Source organism: Xiphophorus couchianus, chromosome 19 (assembly GCF_001444195.1).
Source record: "Xiphophorus couchianus chromosome 19, X_couchianus-1.0, whole genome shotgun sequence".
NCBI lineage: Eukaryota > Metazoa > Chordata > Actinopteri > Cyprinodontiformes > Poeciliidae > Xiphophorus > Xiphophorus couchianus.
Window position 1 is genome coordinate 18,798,519 of NC_040246.1, and position 23,881 is coordinate 18,822,399.

The 23,881-nt window shown below is 38.6% G+C and overlaps 2 protein-coding genes across 3 annotated transcripts; one reads left to right on the plus strand and one right to left on the minus strand.

Annotated features, from left to right (window-relative positions):
* pcnx4 (pecanex 4) lies at positions 1 to 17,296 on the plus strand. Of its 2 annotated transcripts, XM_028000563.1 has the most exons (12): positions 1 to 149; positions 1,920 to 2,700; positions 4,114 to 4,293; positions 5,930 to 6,468; positions 6,561 to 6,661; positions 7,508 to 7,630; positions 7,766 to 8,126; positions 9,385 to 9,396; positions 11,095 to 11,198; positions 12,558 to 13,651; positions 14,612 to 14,798; positions 15,194 to 17,296. In XM_028000563.1, the coding sequence occupies exons 2-12, from the start codon at positions 2,000 to 2,002 to the stop codon at positions 15,443 to 15,445; spliced, it is 3,654 nt and encodes a 1,217-aa protein (XP_027856364.1). In that variant the 5' UTR covers positions 1 to 149; positions 1,920 to 1,999; the 3' UTR covers positions 15,446 to 17,296. The 2 variants fall into 2 exon arrangements, with proteins under 2 accessions (XP_027856364.1, XP_027856365.1); XM_028000564.1 differs by lacking the exon at positions 9,385 to 9,396 and having other exon boundaries at positions 15,194 to 15,445.
* On the minus strand, positions 17,179 to 23,001 carry dhrs7 (dehydrogenase/reductase (SDR family) member 7). Its single transcript, XM_028000565.1, has 7 exons — positions 22,757 to 23,001; positions 21,764 to 21,916; positions 21,561 to 21,667; positions 20,635 to 20,874; positions 19,805 to 19,927; positions 19,513 to 19,728; positions 17,179 to 17,588 (listed from the first exon to the last, which is right to left on the minus strand). Exons 1-7 carry the CDS (start codon positions 22,884 to 22,886, stop codon positions 17,547 to 17,549), a joined length of 1,011 nt encoding a protein of 336 aa, XP_027856366.1. The 5' UTR covers positions 22,887 to 23,001; the 3' UTR covers positions 17,179 to 17,546.
* Positions 23,002 to 23,881: the final 880 nt, after the last annotated feature.

Here is a 23,881-nt window from a genome sequence, read left to right on the forward strand (position 1 = left end):
CATGCCGCTGTCGGTTAGCTGTGCTATGGCTAGCCAGCAGCTAATGTTAATACTGGGAGCTGCAGGCTGTTTTTCCCCTCAAACCTCATAATTATCTTGTGGAAAATATCACTACAGGGTCTTTGCCGTTGGTCCTTATCCCCCTGATAGTAAGTTGATCTCTCATTGTTTAAAACCTTTTGTGTTTTAGCTATTACTGTGAGAAGTTAGCGGATTAAGGCGCTGTCTGCCTCCGTTATTTCAGCCGCAGAGCTAGCAAAGGTTCAGTCTTTTGAGACCACTTTATCTGTAATAACAAACCTGGCTTGGTGTCACCGTGTTGTTATATTTGTAATAATGTGTTAAAGCAGACGGACTCCCATCAGAGCATCTTGTTGCTCTGTTGTGCTCTGGTCTCTCAGCAGCAGTTGCTGTTTTTGCTCAGAAACGTTAGAAACATGAACAAACCAGGTTCACACACTTTTTAAATTCATCATTCTAGATTTATTTAATGTGAAAAATTAACACATTAGAAAAAATTTATTATTTAGATTTCGGTTCTGATCCAAATCCTCTAAACACTAGCAACATGGTAATACAAAAAACAGCCCCGGTTAGCTTATATTACCTGTACAGGTGCATTTCGATATGTTATCAGTGAAAAGCTAATTTATTAAACTAATGTATTGACTTATTTTACGTTGTATCTAGTTATTTTGCTCATTATAGTTTAAATAGAATTACAACATTATATTAGACAAACATGTTTAATCATTTAACACTTCAGGAGTCATGCGGTTACTGCATCAATGCGGCGTGGCGTGGAGGATCTTTTGCAGTGTGGGCAGGCACCAAAACGTATTGGAGAATAAAACCAGTATTTCCATAGAGCTTGCCAGCAGATTGAAACTCAAAGTTCACTACTGTTTTGTTGTGCAAATTGTTGGACTCCTGCTCTGACTTTGAGCTTGAAGTTCTGCTGCCTTAATTTTCAAATTAAATGAAAAATGTTGAGGCCTCTGGACCATCCATTTTTTTTCTCCTTAACCCAGGTTGAGCGGCTAGTACAGTTGTAGCTCATGTCCTGGATTGGTCTCTGTGCTGCATTCTTGTTTGTTGTGATGGAGGCTCCACTTTTGCTTTTCAAAGACGTACAGTTGTATAATTGTGGATCTGTTTGCAGCAATTTTCATGTGTGAGTGTAAACGTTGAGTTGGGGGAGCGGCCAGCAGAAGCTTATCTGGATTTAAAGTGACATGAGGCCCTAAAACAGCTCTGAAATCTCATTATCTAAGAATATTTTAGATAATGAAAGAAAAAAACGTAATGAACATGATTTGTATAGGCCATAGATCTGTCCTAACCTGTTTAATGAACATAAGCAGTCACCTTTAGTTCTCTTTAACTAACTAGTCAATTGGTAATTGTAATTAAGTAATTACATTTACTCAATTGCACTTTTGAAAAAATTTGCTTTTAGGAGTATTTTTACTAGGCTGTACTTCTTACTTTTACTTGAGTAATTTTACTATGAAGCATCTCTACTCTTACTGTAGTAAAATTTCTGGACTTTCTACCCATTGAGTGAAAAACAAACATATTTTAATCAAAACTTCACCAGACAGACACACACCTGCAGTTTTTATTAAAGTTTCATAAATTTTATATTGAAAGAAACTGAATTTTTTCCTTTGCCTGTTTTTTTTTGTTGCTTATATGAATTATTGTCATTTTCATCCTTAAAATACTCAAATCTGATTATGTAATTTTTTTATATTGAGAGATTGAAAATGTGACTTTTTACGAAATACTGCTTTACTCTTACTTGAGTAATTTCTTGGCTACTTTATATATGTTGAAGTACTGCTACTCTAGTACATTTTTGGATACTCTCCTCTCCTCTAGTCTGTAATGTGACTGAAGTGTTTCTTGTTTTCCAGGTGAGTCGTCCTACATGGCCGAGATAATGACAGCGATGCCTCCTCCGTTTCCGTGGAGATGACCTGCCACCCTTTCTGGAATGGTCAGAATGGGGCCAGATGTGCCCCTTCTTAACGAGTACAAGCAAGAGTTCTTCTGGAAGCGCTTCCCCCAAACCGTGTTGGGGGGTCCCCGCTTCAAGCTAGGCTACTGTGCCCCGCCTTACGTATACATCAACCAAGCGGTTTTGTTCCTGACGCCATGGCTGTTCGGCGGGGTCAGCACGCTGCTCTGCCAGCTGCAGCTGCTCCAGGAGCTTTATGCCGCCGTTCTCTCTGGCATGCTCATGTTCGCAGCTGCAGCAGGTGTTCAGGCGCTGGCGCTGCACGCTGCACGGAGGAGCGGCACAGTAGTGGAGAGACTTGGCGCGCCCAACAACCTGGTTGATGAGGAGGAGGTGGAGTTCACCCAATGCATCAGCCCGGAGACGGTGCGATTCATCGCTCCGGGGAAGCGGTTCGGCCTGAATGTGGTTCTGCACACGGTCCTAGCTGGAGTTCTGTGCGGCTTCGGGACGTGGTACGTGTTCCTGGGCCGACTGACGGCTCTGTACGGCAGCACCGGCGCCTCCCTTGTCGTGTTTGTCCTCAGCTGGGTGACTCTGTGTATAGCCGAATACTCCCTCATCGTAAATACGGCCGCAGAGACGGCTACTTTCCAAGCACAGGACACGTACGAGATCACGCCGCTCACCCGGCCGCTCTACGTTTTTATCTTCATCGCCGTGGATTTGGCTGACAGGTGAGCAACAACGCATAGGGTTCCATTTTCAGGAAACTCCAAACCTCCAACTCCAATTTTTATCAGATTAATCGATTATTCAGATGATTAATCGAATAAAATATATATTTTAATTCAGATTGATCAATTATTCTGATGATTTATAAGATAAAAACATGGTCAGATTACTCGATTATTCTGAAAATTAATTGGGGGACAATGATCAGATTAATTTGTTAATTGGATAAATTAATTAATCGGAATTGCTGACTAAATGATTATTCTGATTAATAATAGATTAATCGGATAAAATATATTTTTTATCAAGTTAATCAATTATTCCAACAATTTTTCAGATAAAAAAATTATCAGATCAATTGATTATTCTGACAATTAATTGGAAAAAATTATCACATCAATCAATTAATCAAAATAATTGACTAATCGATTATTCTGATGATCGATCAATTAAATTGATAAAAAATTTGGCACAGTCTGCAGATTTTTCATTTGATCACTTAAGCCTTTTTATACAATATTATAAATGCGTCGAAGACACAAATAAACAATTCAATTCCTTTTTTAAAATGAGAAAATATAAATTTTATTGCCTAAAGAGCGATACTGTAGCATTCCTTTTGTGAATTTGAGCCTGCTGAAACTAAAACTAAGCCTCTTGAGGAGTTTTGGCTAAAACATGTTTAAAGCTGCAGCATGTAATTTTTTATAAAAAGAGTTTTTACATATTTGATGAAACTGTCACCATGACATCACAGTGTGGTTTGACACAGATGATGCTAACGAGAAACAACCAATCAGAGCAAGGAGGAGGGTCTTAGCGCTGTCAATCATGAATCATGCTTGTGTGTGGTGCTCACCCCCCCACACACACTTTCTCTCTGCTACACTGCAACGTCTTCTTGATAGCAGATCCTGTCATGAATGCTAATGCTAAATAGTATAGCCACCGATGATGGCGGATAAATGTTTTTTCTGGAACTTTAAGTTGTTTCTGTGCCATTAGGACATTTAGCAGCACTTTCACAAGGATGATTGACAGCACTAATACCCCCCTCCTGGCTCCGATTGGTTGTTTTTAACCAGGAGCGTCACTTTTCTTCAAACAGCAATCGTAGCTCGGGGAGTAGGTAGTTCTGTCTCATTATACTGTTAAAACATGGTGACAGTTTTAACAAAATGTACAAAAAAACCCTTTTATTAAATAGAAGTTAAAGACATATGTTTTCTTTTCTTAAATGCAAAATGTACATTTATTTTGTACAGTTTTGGCTTAATTATTGCTCTGAATATGTTTCCTTTTTTCAGCAAGTGTTCTTTTTTTGAGACTGTTAACGATTGATCATTTAAGTTATTTCAATAATCGATTAATCTGATTGATCGCTTCAGCCACAGTGATGTTAACATTTCGTGTAGGTTCTCCCACGCTGTTCCTGAGCTCCAGCTGGCCAGCCAGACTCTACACGTGGTTTTCGTCTTCCTGCCGGTGCTCTGGGCGCTGGGGGTTCTGCCGCCGCTCGACGCCTTGCTGCTCTGGGGAATGGAGCAGATTCTGGTGTTTGGCCTGGGAGGCTCACCCATGTCCAGCAACATCAGGTAAATCCTGGTCAATATGCCTCCATGATGACCTACAACCGTTTGTCACCTACAGAAGACGTGTATTGTTGTTTATCACATCATCGTTATCTTTGGTAAAACCAATCATTTGTTATTTAATTGCACTGCAAATAGAGGAGAACAAACTGAGATGTAGGGTGTTTTCACACCTGATAGATCAATTATTTCTATTAAGAATTATCTGCAAAATCTTCTATCAAGGTTTAACATTCCTCCTTTTAATTAAAAAAAAATAAAATTACTACTTTATTATCCGAATATGGCGACTTTATTCTGATAATAAAATCTTTATACTTCAGTCAAAGAAAATTCAAAGTCCAAATTAGTAGAAGCTGTAATACAAACAGGATGGTGTTGAACTAAACTATTGAAACACGAGGACTGCATTGTTTAAAAATTAATCCAGATTTTCCAAAAGTTTAATCTTCATTGCAAAAGCACAAAATCTTGCTAATTATTTGTGGTTTAGGTCTAAATGCAAAGATCCTATCACATTTGAAATAAGACATAAAGATAAAACTTTTCAGCAAGTTGTACTAGCTTGTTTTAAGTAAATAATTAGTTAATGTTAATAAAAACGTACTAATTCCTCTGGCAGATTATTTCACTTACAAGACATTTTCCCATGTTATAAGTGAAATAATCTCACAGTTAAACTTAATATTTATTAATACTAAGGAATTATTCACTTAAAACAAGCTCCGATAACTTGCTGAAAAGTTACTTTTAAGTTAGTTTTGTCTTACTTCAAGTGTACTAATGCAGGAACTAGACTGAGGTAGACTACTGGAAGACTTTGTTTCTAGTATGTCTTCCTGAAAAGTTACTTGTAAGTTTTATTTTATTTCCAGAGGCGGGTAGAGAACCCAAAAACTGTAAGAGTAACACTACTTCAACATATTTTTACTCACGTAAAAGTTAAAAGTAGCAGTCCAAGAAATTACTCGTGTAAGAGTATAAAAGTATTTGGTAAAAAGTCTACTCATGTACTGAGTAACTGATCACATTATCGGTCATTTAATATTTAAAAATTTCATAATCAGACGGAAAAAATGGAAAGTTATATGGAAACTTTGGTATTTTAAGGACCACTGTGACAATAATTTGTATCAAAAAAAGAACAAAATCAGGCTAAAGAAAATTTTCCAAATCAGTTTCTTTCAATAAAAAACTTAAGAACTTTAACACAAACTGCAGGTGTGAGTCTGTGTCTGGGGGATTTTTGGTTTAAACATGTTTGTTATTCATTCAGTGGGTAGAAAATCCAGACATTTTACTCAAGTAAGAGTATTAAATTAAATTTTTTTTTCAAACAGTTACTCAAATAAATGTAATTGAGTAAATGTAACTAGTTACTACCCAAATCTGGTTATTTCAAGTGTAATAACATAACCAAAAATACTTGGTATGATTTTGTGTTTTTGCAGTGTTCAAAAACAAAAAGTTAAATTAAATGATAAAATCTGTTTATGGCCAGCTTTAGTTATAACGTTTAAAGATAACAGTTTAGTTTGTATTTTACTGAATTTTTTTCATTTTGTTAGTTTTGTTTATTTGTCCCAGTGAACTGATGTGAGAACCGGTCTGTCTCTGGTTCGTGTCTCGTGTCCCTCAGGCTGCTCTTCATGTGCGCCGTGTCCTTTGGCGTCGCTATTTGTAATTACTTCATCCCGTCATCGCTGGGCGTTGTCCTCTTCTCCACCTCTGCCGGGTTTCTGCTGAGCCTGGACCTGAGCCAGGTCGGCGCGCTCTGCAGGCACCAGAGAACCTCCTTCAGGGACCACAGAGTTCACAGCGGGGGGTCGCCATCTTTTCCTCTCACTTCCTTCGGCTGGAGCCTCGGCTGCCGGGAGCTGCTTCTGTTTTCCAGCCTGCTGGCTGCGGCCACGGTGGAGGCTGGACTGTTGCATCACTTCATTGGCTCAGCTCAGTCCCAAGTCTTGGTTACAGAACCTCAGGGTCTGGTTAGCTACCTCCTCATCATACTTTTCTCTCTCTGCTGGGCTCTCAGAGAGATCCAGGGAGCTTATGTAGTTGCAGGGATGTTCCTGAATCCCCTGTACCCTAAAGGAATGTCCAATGTTCAGAGCTTCAAGCAAAAGAGCAGAGGGTTGCACGTAGCTGCTGCGATCCGAAGAGTCCTACTTTATCTTGGTGAGCGTCTGGCTGCATGCTTTTCATTTTCTTTTGCTGAACATTTGCATGGAGATGCGACTGACCAGAACCTGCTCTGTGTCCCACTTCAGTGTCTCCGTTTGCAATGGTTGCTTTTCTGTCTATGGACGAATCTCTGCGGTTGCTCCACAGTGTCACCGTCAGTGTGGGATTGACGAGAGCATTTAGAGTGGTACGTACACACCTGAAAAGGGAGATTTTGCCTGATTTGTACATCCATGCTTCTCCTAAAAAAACAAAATGCTTAAAAAAAAAAAGTCATTTTCTGGCAATAAATTGTCTTTTTGCACCTGGAAAATTTGTTGTTTCAAAACTTTCCGAATGTAACATCACAAACGCACAGGCACTGCCCTGTTACCTAGCAACCCCAGCTGAGCTGTGTCCGTTACCCAGCAACCCCAGCGGAGTTCCAGAACGTTTGGTCAGCTGGTTTTACTGCTGTATGATGGCTGCTGGAAAAGACAAGTGTTTTGAAACTGTTCAGAAACCGCTTACTGCATTCTTCACTACAAAAACGCAAAATCTTACCAAGTAATTTTTGTCTAGTTTTGAGTGCAAATATCTTAGCACACTTGAAATGAGATAAAACTAACTTGCAAATAGCTTTTCACCAAGATATTGGAGTTTAGTTCAATAATTCCTTAAAATTGTAGGAAAAGTTAGTTTTGTCTTATTTTAAGTGTGGCGAAATATTTACAATAGAAACTAGACCAAAAATACTTGGTAAGATTTTGTGTTTTTGCAGTGTTGTTGGTTGTGCAGGAGGCTCCACTTCTGCTTTTCAGAGATGCACTGCTGTATAATTGTGCATCTGTTTGGAGCCGTTTCCATGTTTGAGTGTAAACGTTGAGTTGGAGGCGTGGCAAGCAGCAGCTCATATGACTTATTTCTTTAATAACTTGTTCCAGATTCTCAGAGGCCAAAGAAAAAAAAACGTGCTCTCTTCTATTTTCCACTCTCTCTACTTTCATAATTTTGAAGATGGGGTCATTGAATACAGGTGGTTCTTGCCTTTCAGGTGTGGCAGAGCTCAGAGGACGCCCTTTTGCAGATGGTGGTGGTGATCTTAGTGCAGCTTGCAGCTGGAAGTAAAACCCTACCCGGATGGGACGCCTTAGGAACTGGAGTTCAGCTTCTTCTGGTGAGCTCAACATAAATCAACAAATTAACGTTTCCCCTCGATGTCTCAGTGTGAGATTGTGCTGCTGCAATAACAGATTCACATATTTGAAGGCGCTTATGTTACAGACCTGATGGTGTTAAATTTGTAACCCAGGTGGGTCTGTTGATGGACAGACTGGGTCAGTTCGTAGCCAAGCTGAAGTTCACCCTCACTGTCCTGGTGACGTCCTGGACAGAGAAGAAGCAGCGGCGTCAGTCGGCCGGCACTCTCCTGGCTCTCAACGCCTCGCTGTGGCCGCTGGTGCTGGCTGTGGTTACGCTCTCTGCCGTGCTCGCTGCCCCCCTGCTGCCCCTTTTCACCCTGCCCATCTTCCTCGTGGGATTTCCCAGGCCACAGCGCAGTTGGCCAGGCCCAGTGGGGATGGCCTGTCCCTGTCTGGACTCCGTCTTCTACCAGCAGATGAGTGGAAGCTTGGCCTCTGCTCTAACGACGGCCTTTGCAAGCGGTTCACTCGGTTAGTGGGTCGTGCATGCTTTCTCTGTTCTTTCTACAAAATTATGCATCAGAATACAAATAATAATTACATAGCTGAAAATGTAACAACAAAACCCAATTAAACAATCCGATTAATCATTTGATTTTTTTAATGAAACGATTAATCGTGATGAATCGATTATTGAAATAATTGTAAAATAATTTAGTACAGACTCAAAAACAAGGCATTTGCTGAAATAACGAACATATTCAGAGCGGTAATTAGGACAAAACTGTACAAAATACATATATATGTTGAATTTAAGATAAAAACAATAAAGGAATACTATGTTATTGCATTTCAGGTAATAAAATGTTAATTTTATTATTTAAAAAAGGAATTTAATTTGTTTATTTGCAGTTTCTATCAGAATACAACTGCTAATAGTTAAAAATGTAACAATTTGACCCAGTTTAACAAGTTGATTAATTGTTTTATTGTGTTACGAAGCAATTAATCATGATGAATCGATTATTAAAGTAATCGTCAACTAATTTAATAGTCAATCATTAACTGGAGTAAACAGACTCAAAAAAGGTCGTTTACTGAAAAAAAAAATATTCAGAGCAGTAATTCGGTCAAAACTGGCCAAAACATATATAGTTCACATTTAAGATAAAAACACTAAAGGAATATTTGTTAATGCATTTTGTCTTATTATTTTGAAAAGGAATTGAATTATTTGTTTATTTGCATCTTTTTAATGTATTTCTAATATTGTATAAAAAGCTTAAGTGGTTAAATAAAGAAAATAATCATCAGAATAACTGCTAGAATAATCCATTACTGAAATAATCATTAGTTGCAGCCATAGTAACAATCCAAAGACGACAGCACTGAGGTAAATCCACGTCCCATTTTGTTGTTTACTAGGGCTGCAACTAACAATTATTTTAGCTATCAATTAATCTATAGATTATTCTGATGATAAAAATAAAAAATTCTCCTTTTACAGATTTTTCATTTCTCTTTTTTCCTACGATATTAGAAATATCTTAAAAGATGCAAATAAACAACTCAATTACTACTAGTAAGAAAATTAACTTTTTTTCTCTAAAATGCAATAACACATTAATTTTTTCATTAATTTGGTGAGCGCTTGATCATTTGTAGCAAAAGATGCATCTGCAGCTAAAAAATACTTCAGACATCAACATGTGAAAAGCTCTACCCTTTCTGCTTGACTTAATTTGTTATTTTTTGGATTAACTGACTAATACTTCTTTTTTTTTTACAGAATTTGTACCAGGTGAATCCAAAACTGTGCCACTTGAGGAGCACATATAAGTTTTTGTTGATCTTAAATGCAAAATGTGTATAGTTTTGTACAGTTTTGGCTTCATTACTGCTCTGAATATGTCACTCATTCAGCAACAGGCCTTTTTTGAGTCTGTATACTCCAATCAACAATTCATCGATTACTAAATTAGCTAATGATCATTTCAATAATCGATTAATCACGAATAATCCGATTAATTGTTTCAGCCCGAGTGTTTACCTTCCACTATAGCACGAAAAACAGTTCAACGAGAGTTCAGAAAATAATTTCTTAGATACTTTAGTGACCTAACACCCTCTGGGTTGAGCAGGGATCGTATGCGTCCCATCTCACATGGTTAAATACCAAAAAGAAACTCGGTTGTGAGCAGCCTTTTTCAAGTACTGGCGGTAATGCGGACTTACATCATCGCGCTGAGTTTACTGTGAAGTGACCCAAAAAAACCGCTCTGATCTGTATTCATTACATCCGAATGTTTCCGCAACATTAACCGCATAATACTCCGAGGCTGAGCTACACTGCTGCGGCGATATACTCTGCGCTCAATCAGAACGGCCCAAATGGGGAAAAAAATACACATACAAACAGGAAGCTGATATTTCTGGAGTGCCCATTCAAAAGTGATAAAAAAATTTCACCTTATTGTTTCGCATGAGCTTTAAAGCTGTGGCGGTGATGTATTATTTAGAATGGCGACTTGTTAAATGACGGCGGTCTGTACTGTTCCTTTAGCTTTGCTCACACTGGAGGCTATGGAGCAGTGAGCAGGAAGAGGAATCTGCTCAGTCTGTCGCTTTCCATCATGATGTAGCTGCTGGAACTATTCTTAGATGTCATTATGGGACGCAACATTATCCCTGAGCCACGCAGACACTAGTCATAGTAAAACAAAAGCTCCCTTAACCTTGCTGCTCTGCTGTGGGTCTGTGGTGAAATAAATGTCTGTCTTCTGTCTGCAGAAATCAAAGTCCTGCACCTCTAAAAGAGAGACTGATGGACAGCTAAGGGTTAGATTAGGCTTAATGTTTCAATCAAGGGCTACAACTATCGACTATTTTAGTAATTGATCATTCTGATGATTGATCGATTAATCGGATAATTTGCCACATTTGACATATTTTTCATTTAACAATTTGTTTTTTAATATGATATTAGAAATACATTAGAAGGTGCAAATAAACAATTAAATTATTTTGTTACACAAGAAAATGAAAATTTTATTGCCTAAAATTTAATAAATTTCGTGAAGCTAAAACTGTCATTTGAGGAGATTTGGGTAAAAAAATGAAAGTATTTCCAGACAAAGGTGTATTTCATTTAAATGCAAAATATATACATATTTTATACAGTTTTGGCTTAATTACGGCTCTGAATATGTTGGGGTTTTGAGTTAAATTAGTTGACAATAATTTCAATAATCGATTAATCATGATTAATCCGATTAATTGTTTAAGCTCTGTGTAGATTTCCGTGTTTATTGATGTGATTGTTTGCTCAGTAATGTCGCCACATAGAGCAGCAGCTGATGAAAAATGAAACGGATGCATTTGTTTGTTAGTTAGGCTGAGTGCATGTTGTGTGTTCCCCCTTTCTTGACCTTGGATTACACGCCACACCTCCTCATACGTTCAATTCACAGGCAACTCATGATGTGCTCTCTGTTTGTAGGTTCTGTCGCCCCAGGCTCTCATTTTCTGGGACGTTTCCAGGACCGTATGGTTTGGATAATGATCCTGGAGAGAGGATACGGCTACTGTACAGTTAATATTAAGGTACCACAGAGGTTTTTCTGCTTTTAATGGTCACTGCAGGTGTTTAGTGAATGAATCCTTTTCACTGTGGCCATATGCTTGGTGTGGACAAAAAGGGACTCACCTGGGCTTCCTTAGTTAGAAAACTTCTTGTTAATTTGCATTATGAGCTCAATTTGACTCTATTTTATTAGAACTGTTATTATTATTTTATTAATCAATTGTTTTGACAATTAATCGATTAATCGGGTACATAAAATTTGGCACATTCTGCACATTTTCCTTTTAACCACTTAAATTGTTTTATACATTATTAAAAATACATTAATAGGTGCAAATAAATAAATAGATACATTTTTAAATTGGAAAATAAAAAAAATATTGCTTAGAATGCAATAATATGCTTGAATTACTACAGTGTAAGGCTGATCTGGTGACCATGTTATGCATTAATCAATTAATAATTGCATAGCAAAAGGTGCTTAAAGGGATATTTTTTTGGAACCAAGACTAATAAACTATCTGGTGGGAAAACTCCTTAAGAATCCAAATGTCCAAATGTGTCTATGAAAACACACTGACTGTAAAAGCTTTTTTTTCACATAATTGTATTTCATTAAATGCATTAAATCTGGCTGAGAATTGGTGCTGCACTGCAAAAACATAAGCTCTTACCAAGTATTTTATTCTAGTTTTTTTGTTAAAATATCTTAGTTCACTTGAAATAAGACAAAAACAAACCTGAAGGTAAGTTTTCAGCAAGATATATGACCTTGATTTAAGTCAATAATTCCTTAAAAATTATGAAAATGTACCAGTTCCAATGGCATTTTCATTTGTATCATGGAAAAAAATGTCCTGTTATAAGTTTAATAATTTGGCAATAGAACTAGTAACTTTTCCATCAATATTAAAGAAATATTGACTTAAAACAAACTCCCACATCTTGCTGAAAGGTTACTTGAAAGTGTACTCTTATTTGAGTACACTGAGTACAGTGCATATGTCTCGGTACACTTGAAATAAGACAAAACTAACTTAAAAGTCACTTTTCAGTAAGATATAGGAGCTTGTTTTAAGTCAATATTGATAAAAAGTACCAGTTCGACTAGCAGATTATTTGATTTATAAAATGGGAAAATGTCAAAAGTTAAATATTCTGCCAGTGGAATTTGTACTTTATCATCAATATTCATTAATAATTAACTTAAAACAAGATTATATATCTTACTGAAGACAACATTTTGTCTTATTTCAAGTGTACTAAGATATTTGCACTCGAAATTACTCAAACATACTTGGTAAGATTTCATGTTTGTGCAGTGTACACAGATTCATTGAATTGAAATTTAAGGTTAGATGAGTTTTTCTTTGCTGCAGGGTTTGGAGCTGCAGGAGACGTCCTGCCACACGGTGGAGGCCCGCCGGGTGGATGAGGTGTTCGAGGCCGCCTTCGAGCGCCCGGAGCGGCTCGGCTTCACCCAGGGCTTCAACCTGCACTGGGGCAACGCGCTGACGCCCTGCGCCGCGCTGGCGGTCCGGGTCTACTCTGACGCCAGGAACGTCCTCTCCGGCATCATCGACTCCCACGACAACCTGAGGAAACTGCAGGAGGACTTCATGAAGGCGCTGACCTGGCTGCTGCTGCGGAACTGTGTGCAGAGGCAGAAAGGTTTGCTGTGGAGCAGCGAGGTCGGGTCGACCATCGGAGGCGTGAAGTCCCAGTCCTCCCAGTTGGCCCAGACCACATGTAACCCACCGTCCGAGGCTGTCGTGGTGGAGTCCAACATGTCCTCTCTCAGGTTCAGACAGGACAGCTCCAGTTTGACGTCGTTCGGGGACTGGTCGGACGAGGACGACCTGTTCGGGCCTCAGCCGGCCCGGCGGACCGTGGCGTTGGTGACTGCGGAGGCGCAGCGGGGACACGCGGCGCTGCACACCGGCGCCTCGCTGCCCGGCTCTGTAGAGCTGGACAGCCTGTTTGAGAACATGGCGCTGTCCGCGCTGCAGCCGCTGCAGCCTCTGGGGCTCAGCATCGGCATGCCAGCGGTGGACAGAGGCCGAAACCCGGAGGTGCTCAGAGAAAGCCCTCACCTGAACTTCAGCTGCCCGCAGTCGGAGGTGTTCAACCTGCCTCCCGTTTGGAGGACGGCGCCGCTGCTCCCGTCCCGCCTGCTGTCGCTCAGGCCGCTGTTCCCGGAGGAATGGTTTCGCTTCAGCCTGGGGCGCTTTGGGCTGGCGGCGCAGGGGGAACCCCTGGAGGACATGACCAAAGCCCTGAAGGAGGACGAGGTTCTGAAGGAGCTGCACGTGAAGGTGGCGCTGTCCTGCCTCATCTCTGTGGGGGCGGAGTCGGCGTTCACCAGCCCCAGTTACATCTACAGGCTGTACTGCGGAGACGTGCCGTGGACGGAGGGACTGGACTGGCTGTCTTCAAGTAAAGATCTTTACCAGCTCACACTGCAGGCCTTCAGGTAGAAGCTCCTGATTTTAACTGGTTTTAATGGGACCAGAATAGGGCTGGGAGATACGGCTTCAAAATAAAATGTACCATTTTATCTTCCTACCAGATTCAATATCTGATTTAATTTTTCTTTCTTGTTTTTTTTCTTTTCTGAAAAAAGAGGCTACAGATTATGAAAAATATTTTCAAAAAGTAGCTTTTATTTCTGTCTTTTTATTTGGAAACGTTACAATTTTTCAAATATCCTATAGAGACAAACAAAGAGGTGCTGCTCACACATTCTGTATATCCGCTGGATAAAACGACTTTGCATAGCCTACCCAAACATTTTCAAAACAAAAATTTGATTTTCCTGTCTGTTCTTCTCCTCCAGGTCGATCAAAAAGTGACTTTTATTTCAATAATTCCTTCTGAGTTGCAAGTTGGAAGTATTAGGGGGAAACTATGAAAGTTTTTGTTTAATTATGAGAATAAAATCATAATCTAAGCAGAAAGATTATGCAGTTTTGCCAGAGAAAACTCTTAAAGGTGACCTATTATGCGTCCTTGAACAGGTTGGGAACAGGTTTACGGGTGATACAGCTGACCAAATGTTCTGGAACTCTGCTGGGGTTGCTAGGTAATGGGCAGAGCTCAGCTGGGGTTGCTAGGTAACAGGGCGGTGTCAACATTCCTCATTTTAATTGAGTTTTTTGTATTGGAGGTCTCATAAAATTACTGCTCAATTCCCCTAATATTACAACTATATTCTGGTAATATTATGACTTTAGCCTTATTATTAAAAAATTTAATTGTACATGAACTCAAAGTTCAAATAAATAGAAGCTAGAACAAGATGACTGCCCTGAACTAGTTAAACCAAAAGACAGTGGTGAAAAAATAAGGATTTTCCAAATATTATATCCTCCATAACCAAAATTTAGATTCGACAGCCTGTTATAGATGTGTGCCTGTTTTTCTCTTCCAACAGGTTTAGCTTCAAGCTGCTCTTTGACCAGGCCAGCCTGGGGCCGATGGAGTCCCCAGAGGAACTGTTCAGCACTTTAGAGGAATATGAACGGGACTGGTACATCGGCCTGGTGACGGAAAGAGGCTGGCACGACAGCGTCCTTCAGGAGAAGCCCTTCCTGTTCTCCCTGGGACACGACCTCACCATGGTAACTGAACAATCTCTGCTACATCAAGTTAAAAACAATAATTCATATCAGTAACACAAAATTTAAAAAAATCAGGCTAAATAATTTATTTCCAAATCAGTTTCTTTTGATAAAAAAAACGTGTGAAACTTTAACAAAAACTGCAGGTGTGTCTGTCTGGTGAATTTTTGGTTAAAACTTGTTTGTTATTCATTCAGTGGGAAAAGAATCCCAAAATTTTACTCAAGTAAGAGAAGAAATACTTTATCATAAGATTACTCAAGTAAAAGTAATAGTACTTTTTTCAAAAAGTTACTGAAGTAAATGTAACTGAGTAAATGTAGCTAGTTACCGCCCACCTCTGGGACACATTGTGGGTTTAGTTTTCAGAGACGCTGTCTGTCTTCCGTCCTCAGGGAACCTACACGGGTCGGGTCCTGTCCCTGCAGGAGCAGCTGGTGCAGGTCGGCCGTCTGAACGGAGAGGGGGTCAGAGGTCAGTGGGCAAACCTTTCTTGGGAACTCCTGTACGCCACCAACGACGATGAGGAGCGGTACAGCATCCAGGCTCACCCGTTCATGCTCCGAAACTTGACAGTTCAGGCCGCCGACCCGCCGCTGGGTTACCCCATCTACTCCTCCACCCCACTCCACTTCCCCTGCCTCTGATCTGGAGTCCCTCAGGGCGCCTTCGTTTCAAAAGAAAACACCTCGGTTTGTTTCTCAGCTGTTGAGGTTGTGCATTGTTTTCTGTTTGGATACCCATTATCTTTCTTATTAAAGCTGCAGGATGTAACTTTTATAAATGTTTTTTACATTTTTGTTGAAACTGTCACCATGTTGTTATGAGACAGAAAATAGGTGAAAACATTCATCTCCTCCACTTCCTCCCTGAGCTACTATTGCCGCTCTGATTGGTTGACCGAAAACAACCAATCAGAGCCAGGAGGCGGGTCTTAGCGTTGTCAATCAACGTTCATGTACTCAGAAGCATCTTACAATAATGGAAAACAATTTTTCCGACATGCTAACTGGTGTAGCATTCACGACATGCTATGCTGATGGGAAAAAGCTGACGCAGAGGTTGATTGACAGCGCTAAGAACCGCCTCCTGGCTCTGATTGGTTGTTTCTAGCATAGGAGTTTGATTTCTTAATTTCTTTTTTTAACACATTATCTGTCTCATAAGGTCATGACATAGTTACAAGTTTAGCAAATATGTAAAAAAATATATATATATATATTTTTTTTAAAGAAGTTACATACTGCAGCTTTAAGTGGGAGTTTTTAATCATTTTTAACAGAAACTGTAGCACCACTTTATGTAATAATGTAATAAAATTGGGATTTAACATATAATAAAACATCTTTAAAGTTGCAGTATGTAACTTTTATATAAAAAAATAGACATATTTGTTGAAGTTGTCTGTCATGAAACAAATCATCTAAAAATCTCCTCCACCTTTTCCCAGTGGCAACTGGAAACAACCAATCAGAGCCTTGGGGCGGGTCTTAATGCTGTCAATCACAATCCCTTCCTTGCTATCTGCAGCTAGAAGAGTATGTGTATGCTAGGCTCGTTAGCGTAGAAGGCGGTGAACGATTTCTCTGTAATGATAAATTATTTCTCCACAATTGACACATTAAGCAGCCAATAGGAAGTGGCCTGACAGTGCTGAGACCCCCCTCCTGGCTCTGATTGGTTGTCTTCGGTCGAGGGCGGAGCATTTTATCAGACGTCAGTAGCAGCTCAGATAGGAGGTGGAGGAGATCGATGATCTTTTCTTTTCACAGATTATCTCTCACGATCTGGTGACAGTTCCAACAAATGTTAAAGTGACATACCGCAGCTTTAAAACAGCATTAAATATAACGCAAAATGTAATAAACGCATTTTGGGTCGTTTTTACATGTAGGTTAATACCTGAGTTCTGGATAAAACGCAACTAAATGACCAAGTTATTGACCAAAGTTTCAATTTAAATGGTTATTGAATCTGCAACATGATTGCTTTATGAAGTACAATTATTAGTATGATCAAAAATAGATTAATCCTTTATTACATTATTTCTAAAAATAATGTTTTTAAATAATCAGCACAAAATGTGACATTACAAAATGTGAATTTTATTAGATTTTGCATTTATTATTACATAATGCTGCATTACAGAAACATTTGATGCCAAAATCTGAGTCCAGCACATCTCAATCTATTAGAATTGAAAAGAGAATCCACTTCCTTTTTAGGAAAACATCTGGTTTTATTGAACTTTTTCCACATTTTTCTGATTTCACCTCCATGTCACCAAAAAAAGGGATGATAATTTGAATGTTCTGTTCAGGATATCAAGGATGTGCCTTGGGAATATCTTGCTCTCTTTATGTCAGTGCTATTGTTTTTGTTTACAATCAGCTGTTTACAGGCGTTCAAAGGAATGTGTCCACAGATTTCTGTACAGTGATTTTTATATATGTGTAAATGTACATAAAAATAAAATGTTGGCAAAAAAATGTTTTTTTTAGACATTATCAGATTGCAAAAACTGATTTTATTGTGCATCGGAAAGGTCAGCACAAGTACATTATCATTCTTACTTATATGGTCTTCAGGCAAGGTTAAACATTTTTATCTAAAAGAGAAATTACATTTGGGCTGGAAGGAGTGCCGAGCTTTCAAAAAAGCTATCCTTCACCCTTAAATCTTTTCTGGTAGACAACAGCCAGCGTCAGGAATGCAGCGGAGTCCTTCCCCTTCAGGATGCGTCGTCTTTCAGGAGGTTTTTGGTTTAGTGAAGTATGCGGAGTCCGCGTCCTGCAACAGAAAGGGCCGCCTGTCAGCTCCGATTTGGCACAGTGGTAAACAAAATCAGAATGGTTCTCATTCAAGGATGAAAACTGAATGAGAGATTTTTAAATTTCCAGTAATTGTTCCGTGGCCACAAACTTGACCCTCACATTTCTTTAAATACACAGACTTCAATGTTGAAAAATATTTCTCAATTGGTAGATTTCTTCCCTTTTCCTCCCATTACGCCTCAAACTCTCCCGCTGGTTTCCAGCAGAGGTACGTCATTGTAGCTGCGCTTCCACCACAAATCTGCGCAAAACCGTCTCAATATAACGCTAATGTCGAAAAACACAATTATCCAATTCTGTTGTTTACATTAAATAAGAGAAGCAATTAAAATCACTCGTGAATATACGGAAGAGGATTAGGGCCACCGAAAAAAAACCAAACATTTCTGAGTTTATTCTCAGAATTCTGAGATTAAAGATTAAAGAGAAATGCAATGGAAGAACTTTACTTTGGTTTGGTTTTGTTTGTTTTTTCAAATCGATGTGCTTCCATTGAGCAAATTAATTTTTTAAATCTCAAACTGCACATTTATTTGGCCAATGCAAACATATTTTATGTATAAACACATACAAAAAGTTAAGGTTAAAACTTAAAGTTAATTTTTGTAAGGTTAAAAATCAACAGCCATGGGGCGTGGCGTGGTGGCGTAGGGGTTAGCGCGACCCATGTTTGGAGGCCTTGAGTCCTCGACGCGGCCGTCGCGGGTTCTCCCGGTCCCGACAATATTTGCTGCATGTCTTCCCCCTTTCCTGTCAGCCTACTATCAAAAAATAAGGGACACAAGAGCCCACAAAAACCCCCCTGGCAGGGTACAATATATATGTATATAAAATCAACAAATATAATAACGTCGGTACAATGTAAACACATGGAAAAATGATTTCTTTTTTCAATTTATTTGTTTATTAAATCCCTCAACATGCATACAAAGCAGGCAGTTAAACGGAGGATGACCAAATTAAAAAATTAAAGTATAGAGTTGTGAGTTGCTACACCAAAAAGGTCTTGAGTTTGTAAAGAAAAAACAATATTTCTATATTAATACAAATAATATGTAAATATCTTCCTGTTGCTGGCTGCTGCCACTGGAAATATAAGATATCAAACCTGTTGCACTAAATTTAAATACTGTAGATCTGGTGTTAATTCGCTGATGTTACTTTTGAATATCTAAAATAATATCCAAATATTTTTTAGTTAGCTACTCTTGTAAGGTTAAAATCAACAGCTGCAGTAACATTGGTACAATGTTAAGCTAATTACAAATAATGCTAATGATGGCAGGCATGTTACACACCTAAAAAGTTAGGAGTGATTAAACATCTGATGTTGACATGTTGGTATGGGGGCCCAAAAAAAATCTGCTTAGGGCCCCGAAAAGGCTTGGGACGGCCCTGTACGTCTGGCAGCAAAATCACTCTGAACTCACTATCCTTATGTTGAAGCACGATGGTGGCAGAATAATGATGAGGAGAGCAATACGTTCACAGCAAAAACACAAAATCTTACTAGGTATTTCTGTCTAGTTTCTTAGTGCAATTGAAATCAGACTAAACAAACTTACAAGTAACTTTTCAGCAATAAGTAAGAGCTTGTTTTAAATAAATTATTCCTTAATATTGATGAAAAAGTTCTAGTTCCACTGGTAGATTATTTCACCTATAACATGTTATAAATGAAATAATCTGCTAATGGAACTAATACATTTTCGTGAATATTGAGGAATAATTGACTTAAAACAAGGTCCTATATCTTGCCAAAAATGTACCTTGAAGTTAGTTTTGTCTTATTTCACATATGCTAAGACATTTGCACTAGAAACCAGACTAAAATTACTTGGTAAGATTTTGTGTTTTAGCAGTGTTGAAAACAAACGTACCACACCAGCTTTGAAGTTCTGCACCCTTTTCCTGCCCAGCTGGTTGGTCATGGCCCAGGCCACTGTAGGTGCGTACTGCCAGGCGTAGTAAAACATCAGGAAGGGCTGCTGGGCAATCCACATTTCCTTCACACCGTTTGCAATTCCCACCAGCATCAAACGCACACAGCGACTCGTCGACATCTTGTGCTCCTGGCTGCCGACTACGGCCACAGGCTTGGGAGGAAAACAGTTAGAGAAAGCAGAAACAGCCAAGTAATTGGAGGCATAGAGAGAAAATAAAATGCGTTACCTTGTTTAGTTCTTCAGTGAAGGAGTTGTTGACGATGTCTGACTGAACCGGACCCGGACACACCATGCTGATGAGGATACTTGGGAAGTCTGTCAGCTCAGTTCGAAGAGAGTTAAAGAAACCCTGTGGACGAAAAGCCACAAAACAGGTTCTAGTTACGCTGGTAATTATAATTTAGATTCATGACAAGGCAATAATCAGTTAATTGCATGATAAATTAAAATGAGTTCAATCATTTTCACTTGCATGATGTAACGTTTTTCTCTTTTCTACCAAAATCTGGATGATAAAAGTCTTCAGTCTGGTGATTTTGTCTGAAATAGCCTTTTTTTAAGGACAATTTTGTTTTCAGAGACTTATTTGTTTATTTTAATTGTTATTTCTGCTGTTTGGTTTATTTATTGTGAATATTTAAAATGTCTTGCAGAAAAAAGCTACATTAGCTCAGCTAATTTTGGTAGCTTGGCAATAAGTACTGCAGTAAATATCACCGATATTTATCTTAGTGTTACACAGAGGAGGGTAAAGTACTCAAAAGGTGTAACTGAGTAATAGATGTGAGGTACTTATCATGTTTAGATAGGAATAAGGCGAGAGCTAATTCTCAGCTTGTGACTTGCTTATTGTTGTCATGGCAACTGCCCACCAAGATGGCTGTCAGCTACAAAGTTCACAGAAGTGTGACGTCGCATGAGAACTTACATTATTATGCCACTATTACTACTGTATTACTTGAAAAAGGTCTCTAACCAACAATATTATTGATTATTGCGATAAGTTCTGGGACAATTTATCGTCCAGTAAAGTTTGACAGATTGAAATCCCATCACCTGCAGCGCGTGCTTGCTGGCAGAGTATCCTGTGGATAGGGGCGCCCCAGCCAGGCCGACCACGCTGCTGACGGTCACCACGCTCCCTCTGCCTCTCTGTGTCATGTGAGGCAGCACCTGCTTGGTCAGAGACACCGTGCCGATGAAGTTCAGCTCCATCAAGGCCTCGTAAACCTCAACGCGGGTCTCCAGGAACAGGGAGCGCTGGCTCCGCCCCCCGTTGTTGATCAGGACGTCAATCTGAGGAGGAGGTTTGGGAAATGTCGAGAGTTTAAAATCTAATTTTCAGAAACACACACAGTGGTACTGACCCTGTCCTCACTCAATCAACCAATCAAGTTTATTTGTATAACAAACAACTCAGTGTTTCGGCTGTTTTGCAGTTTCCTGGATGTTTGTTCCAGATTTGTGGTGCATAGAAGCTGAGTGTTGCTTTTTCATGTTTGTCATTATATCTCTATTTGGTTAAATAACATTAAAAACTCCACATAAACTGCTTCACATTTAAGTATAGATATACATACTGAAGGGTGTTCCTCAGGGGTCAGTACTTGGACCACAACTATTTGTCATCTACATTAGCTGTGCTTCAGTTTACCATAAAAGTATGCAAACATGAAATTCTGAAAATAAATTTGCTTAATGGAAACACCCCAATTTAAAAAATAAAAAATAAAATTAAAAAAAACCAACAGATGAGGTTTTTCTGTGGTATCAAAATGGATTTATTTTGCAACACTGTAAGTACATCTTGCTACAGATGCTTTTAAAACCATTCTTACGTTTACTACTTGCTTTTTTGTTTTAAATAGTTTTAAATGTCTTACCCCGCTTGTAAAATATTTGTATTCTCAACTAGTTTCTTGGTTGTGAAAGGAGATAAGAACACTTTTCTCCTTTGGATGCAAAAAATGTGATGATCTTACATATCCAAAGTATTCAATCACAGTTTTTGTTTTTTCCTCATGCGACTTCCTGTCCAACAAATCAAGAGGAAGAACAAGAACATCTTCGTCTTTGAGGCTGGAGATCTCTTGACGAAGACATGAAAAACCAAACTTGTGTTATTTTAGTTTAAATAAAAATTCTTGGACATTTAGGAAAGTTATTTGAAAACCGAATAACTCACCCAGACATTTTTGTTTAACTCGGTTCAGTTGGTCTTCTCGGCGAGCGGACAGGACAAGTCGAGACCCGCACGTCGCCAGCTGATAGGCCAGTTCTTCTCCAATCCCACTGGAGGCTCCGGTGACCCAGACCACCAGCCCTCTCAGCCTGGATTCTGGGAAAAACAACAACAAAATAACTTTCATCTGGAAAATATAACATTTTAATCAGAAAGAATTAAATTTAAACTATTTACCATATCTCAGTCTATTATTTAAGTAAGAAATCCTAAAGAGAAAGGTGGCTCTGTAGTTATGTTCACATTTTTCAATATCTAAGTCTTTATTTTAGAGTTTATCACAAAAAATCAACAGCTCTAGTAAATACATGAAATATACTCAACTGGTTTAACCAGTGGAGTTCCCAGGGTTCAGTGTTTGGGCCCATTTTTTTTCATCTTTAGGAAACAATATTTCATTTTGTGTTTTAACTTTATCTCTTTGAAATAAATGTATTTTAAAAATGGTTTTTATATAAATACTGAGCATTAAAATTAAAAACATAAACAATAACACTAAGAAACAGTAACAGTAGATTTATTCATGTTACACATTTTATCAATAATTATACAGAATCTGACAACAGTTCAATATGAAATATAAACATCTGGTGGTCAACCAGATTTCGCAGAATCTGGTTGACTACAACGTACAAATGACTTAGACTCTTAAATTGTTTTAACCATGGTTAACTTCCTGTTTGAGTCGCGATTACTTTATTTTGAAGGGACAACTTCCTATTTAACTGTTCGCTCCAAAGGCAGCATAGCGGGGACACAAGAGAAGTTTTAGCAAATGTTACGTGACAACTGTGCATTTGTTATTCTGAAAAATGCCGATTTTATTGGCTTTCCTGGTTTTGCGAAACAGTTTTTTATCTTCAACATTTGTTGTGTCGATCCAAAACAGGCGCAACCCTCCCACAGCTCCCACTGCTCCCAGCGACCGGATCTCACCTGGTTTGTGTCCTATTAAGCTAGCTAGCTGGAGAGTTAAGTCTGCGTCCCCAAAAATAAAACACACGACGTGGACGAGCAAACACAGAAGAATAAAACTCCACAGGAGGGAGCAAAAGCACCAATCCATTTGTCAGGAAAGGAGTTCAACACGGAGAATAAAAAAACAACTGCAGAGAGGAAGATAATCTGTAATGACGTCACTTCCTGTACTGTAATATTTTCAAAATTAAGATCGATCTATTTAGCTAGCCAGTTATTAAACTTTTTCACATCTTGGCATGAACAAGTGTTTTAATGGGATTTCATATATTAACACAAAGTGCTTTATAAATCTGAAAAGCCTGGAATGCATTTTTTATTAAGCCTCTGTGAACCAACTACAAATGAACTTCAGCTAAATATCTATTTTTGTAATTGCTCATTTGTACCACTATAAACCATTTCTTGTAATTTGCTGTAAATTATATGTTACGCGTGTCCTTCCATGTGCATCTCAATTGTTTTTCTTTAATTTTCTATAATCAACAGATGAAAATTAGTCCTTGTAGCTAAATCTGGCACACATGGTTGCTTTAATGTAGCCATGTTAATTAGCATGCACTATTCCTTGATAAATAAATTAAACTTTGTGGGTTAGATTTCTTCCTTCGCACAAATAGAGACAGAAATATTCACCTGGATGGGTGGAGAACATCTGTGAACATCCATTTTCAGGTCTTAGCACATATGCTCTGTTGGATTTAGATCAGAACTTTGACTAGGCCAAGGTTCTGCATGTTCTGCCACACACTTGACCTTAATGAATGGATGATTAACACTTCATGTCATGCTGAGGAGGTAATGCTTTTATGCATTTAGCTCCTTCCTATTAATGTTAACCAACTCTCCTGTCTCTTCTGAAGAAAAGTATACCCACAGCATGATCCTGCCACCACCATGTTTTGATTTAAGGATGGCATGTTAAGGTTGATGTGAATTATTTTCATTTCTTTTTCTTCCTATATGCAATCAGACAAATTAAAACTTAATTAAAAACATCCAACGTGATAATAAAAATGTTATAAAATGCCAAAAGTTTTAATTTTGGGGCATTGTATTTGGAAATATTTTACATCTTACTGT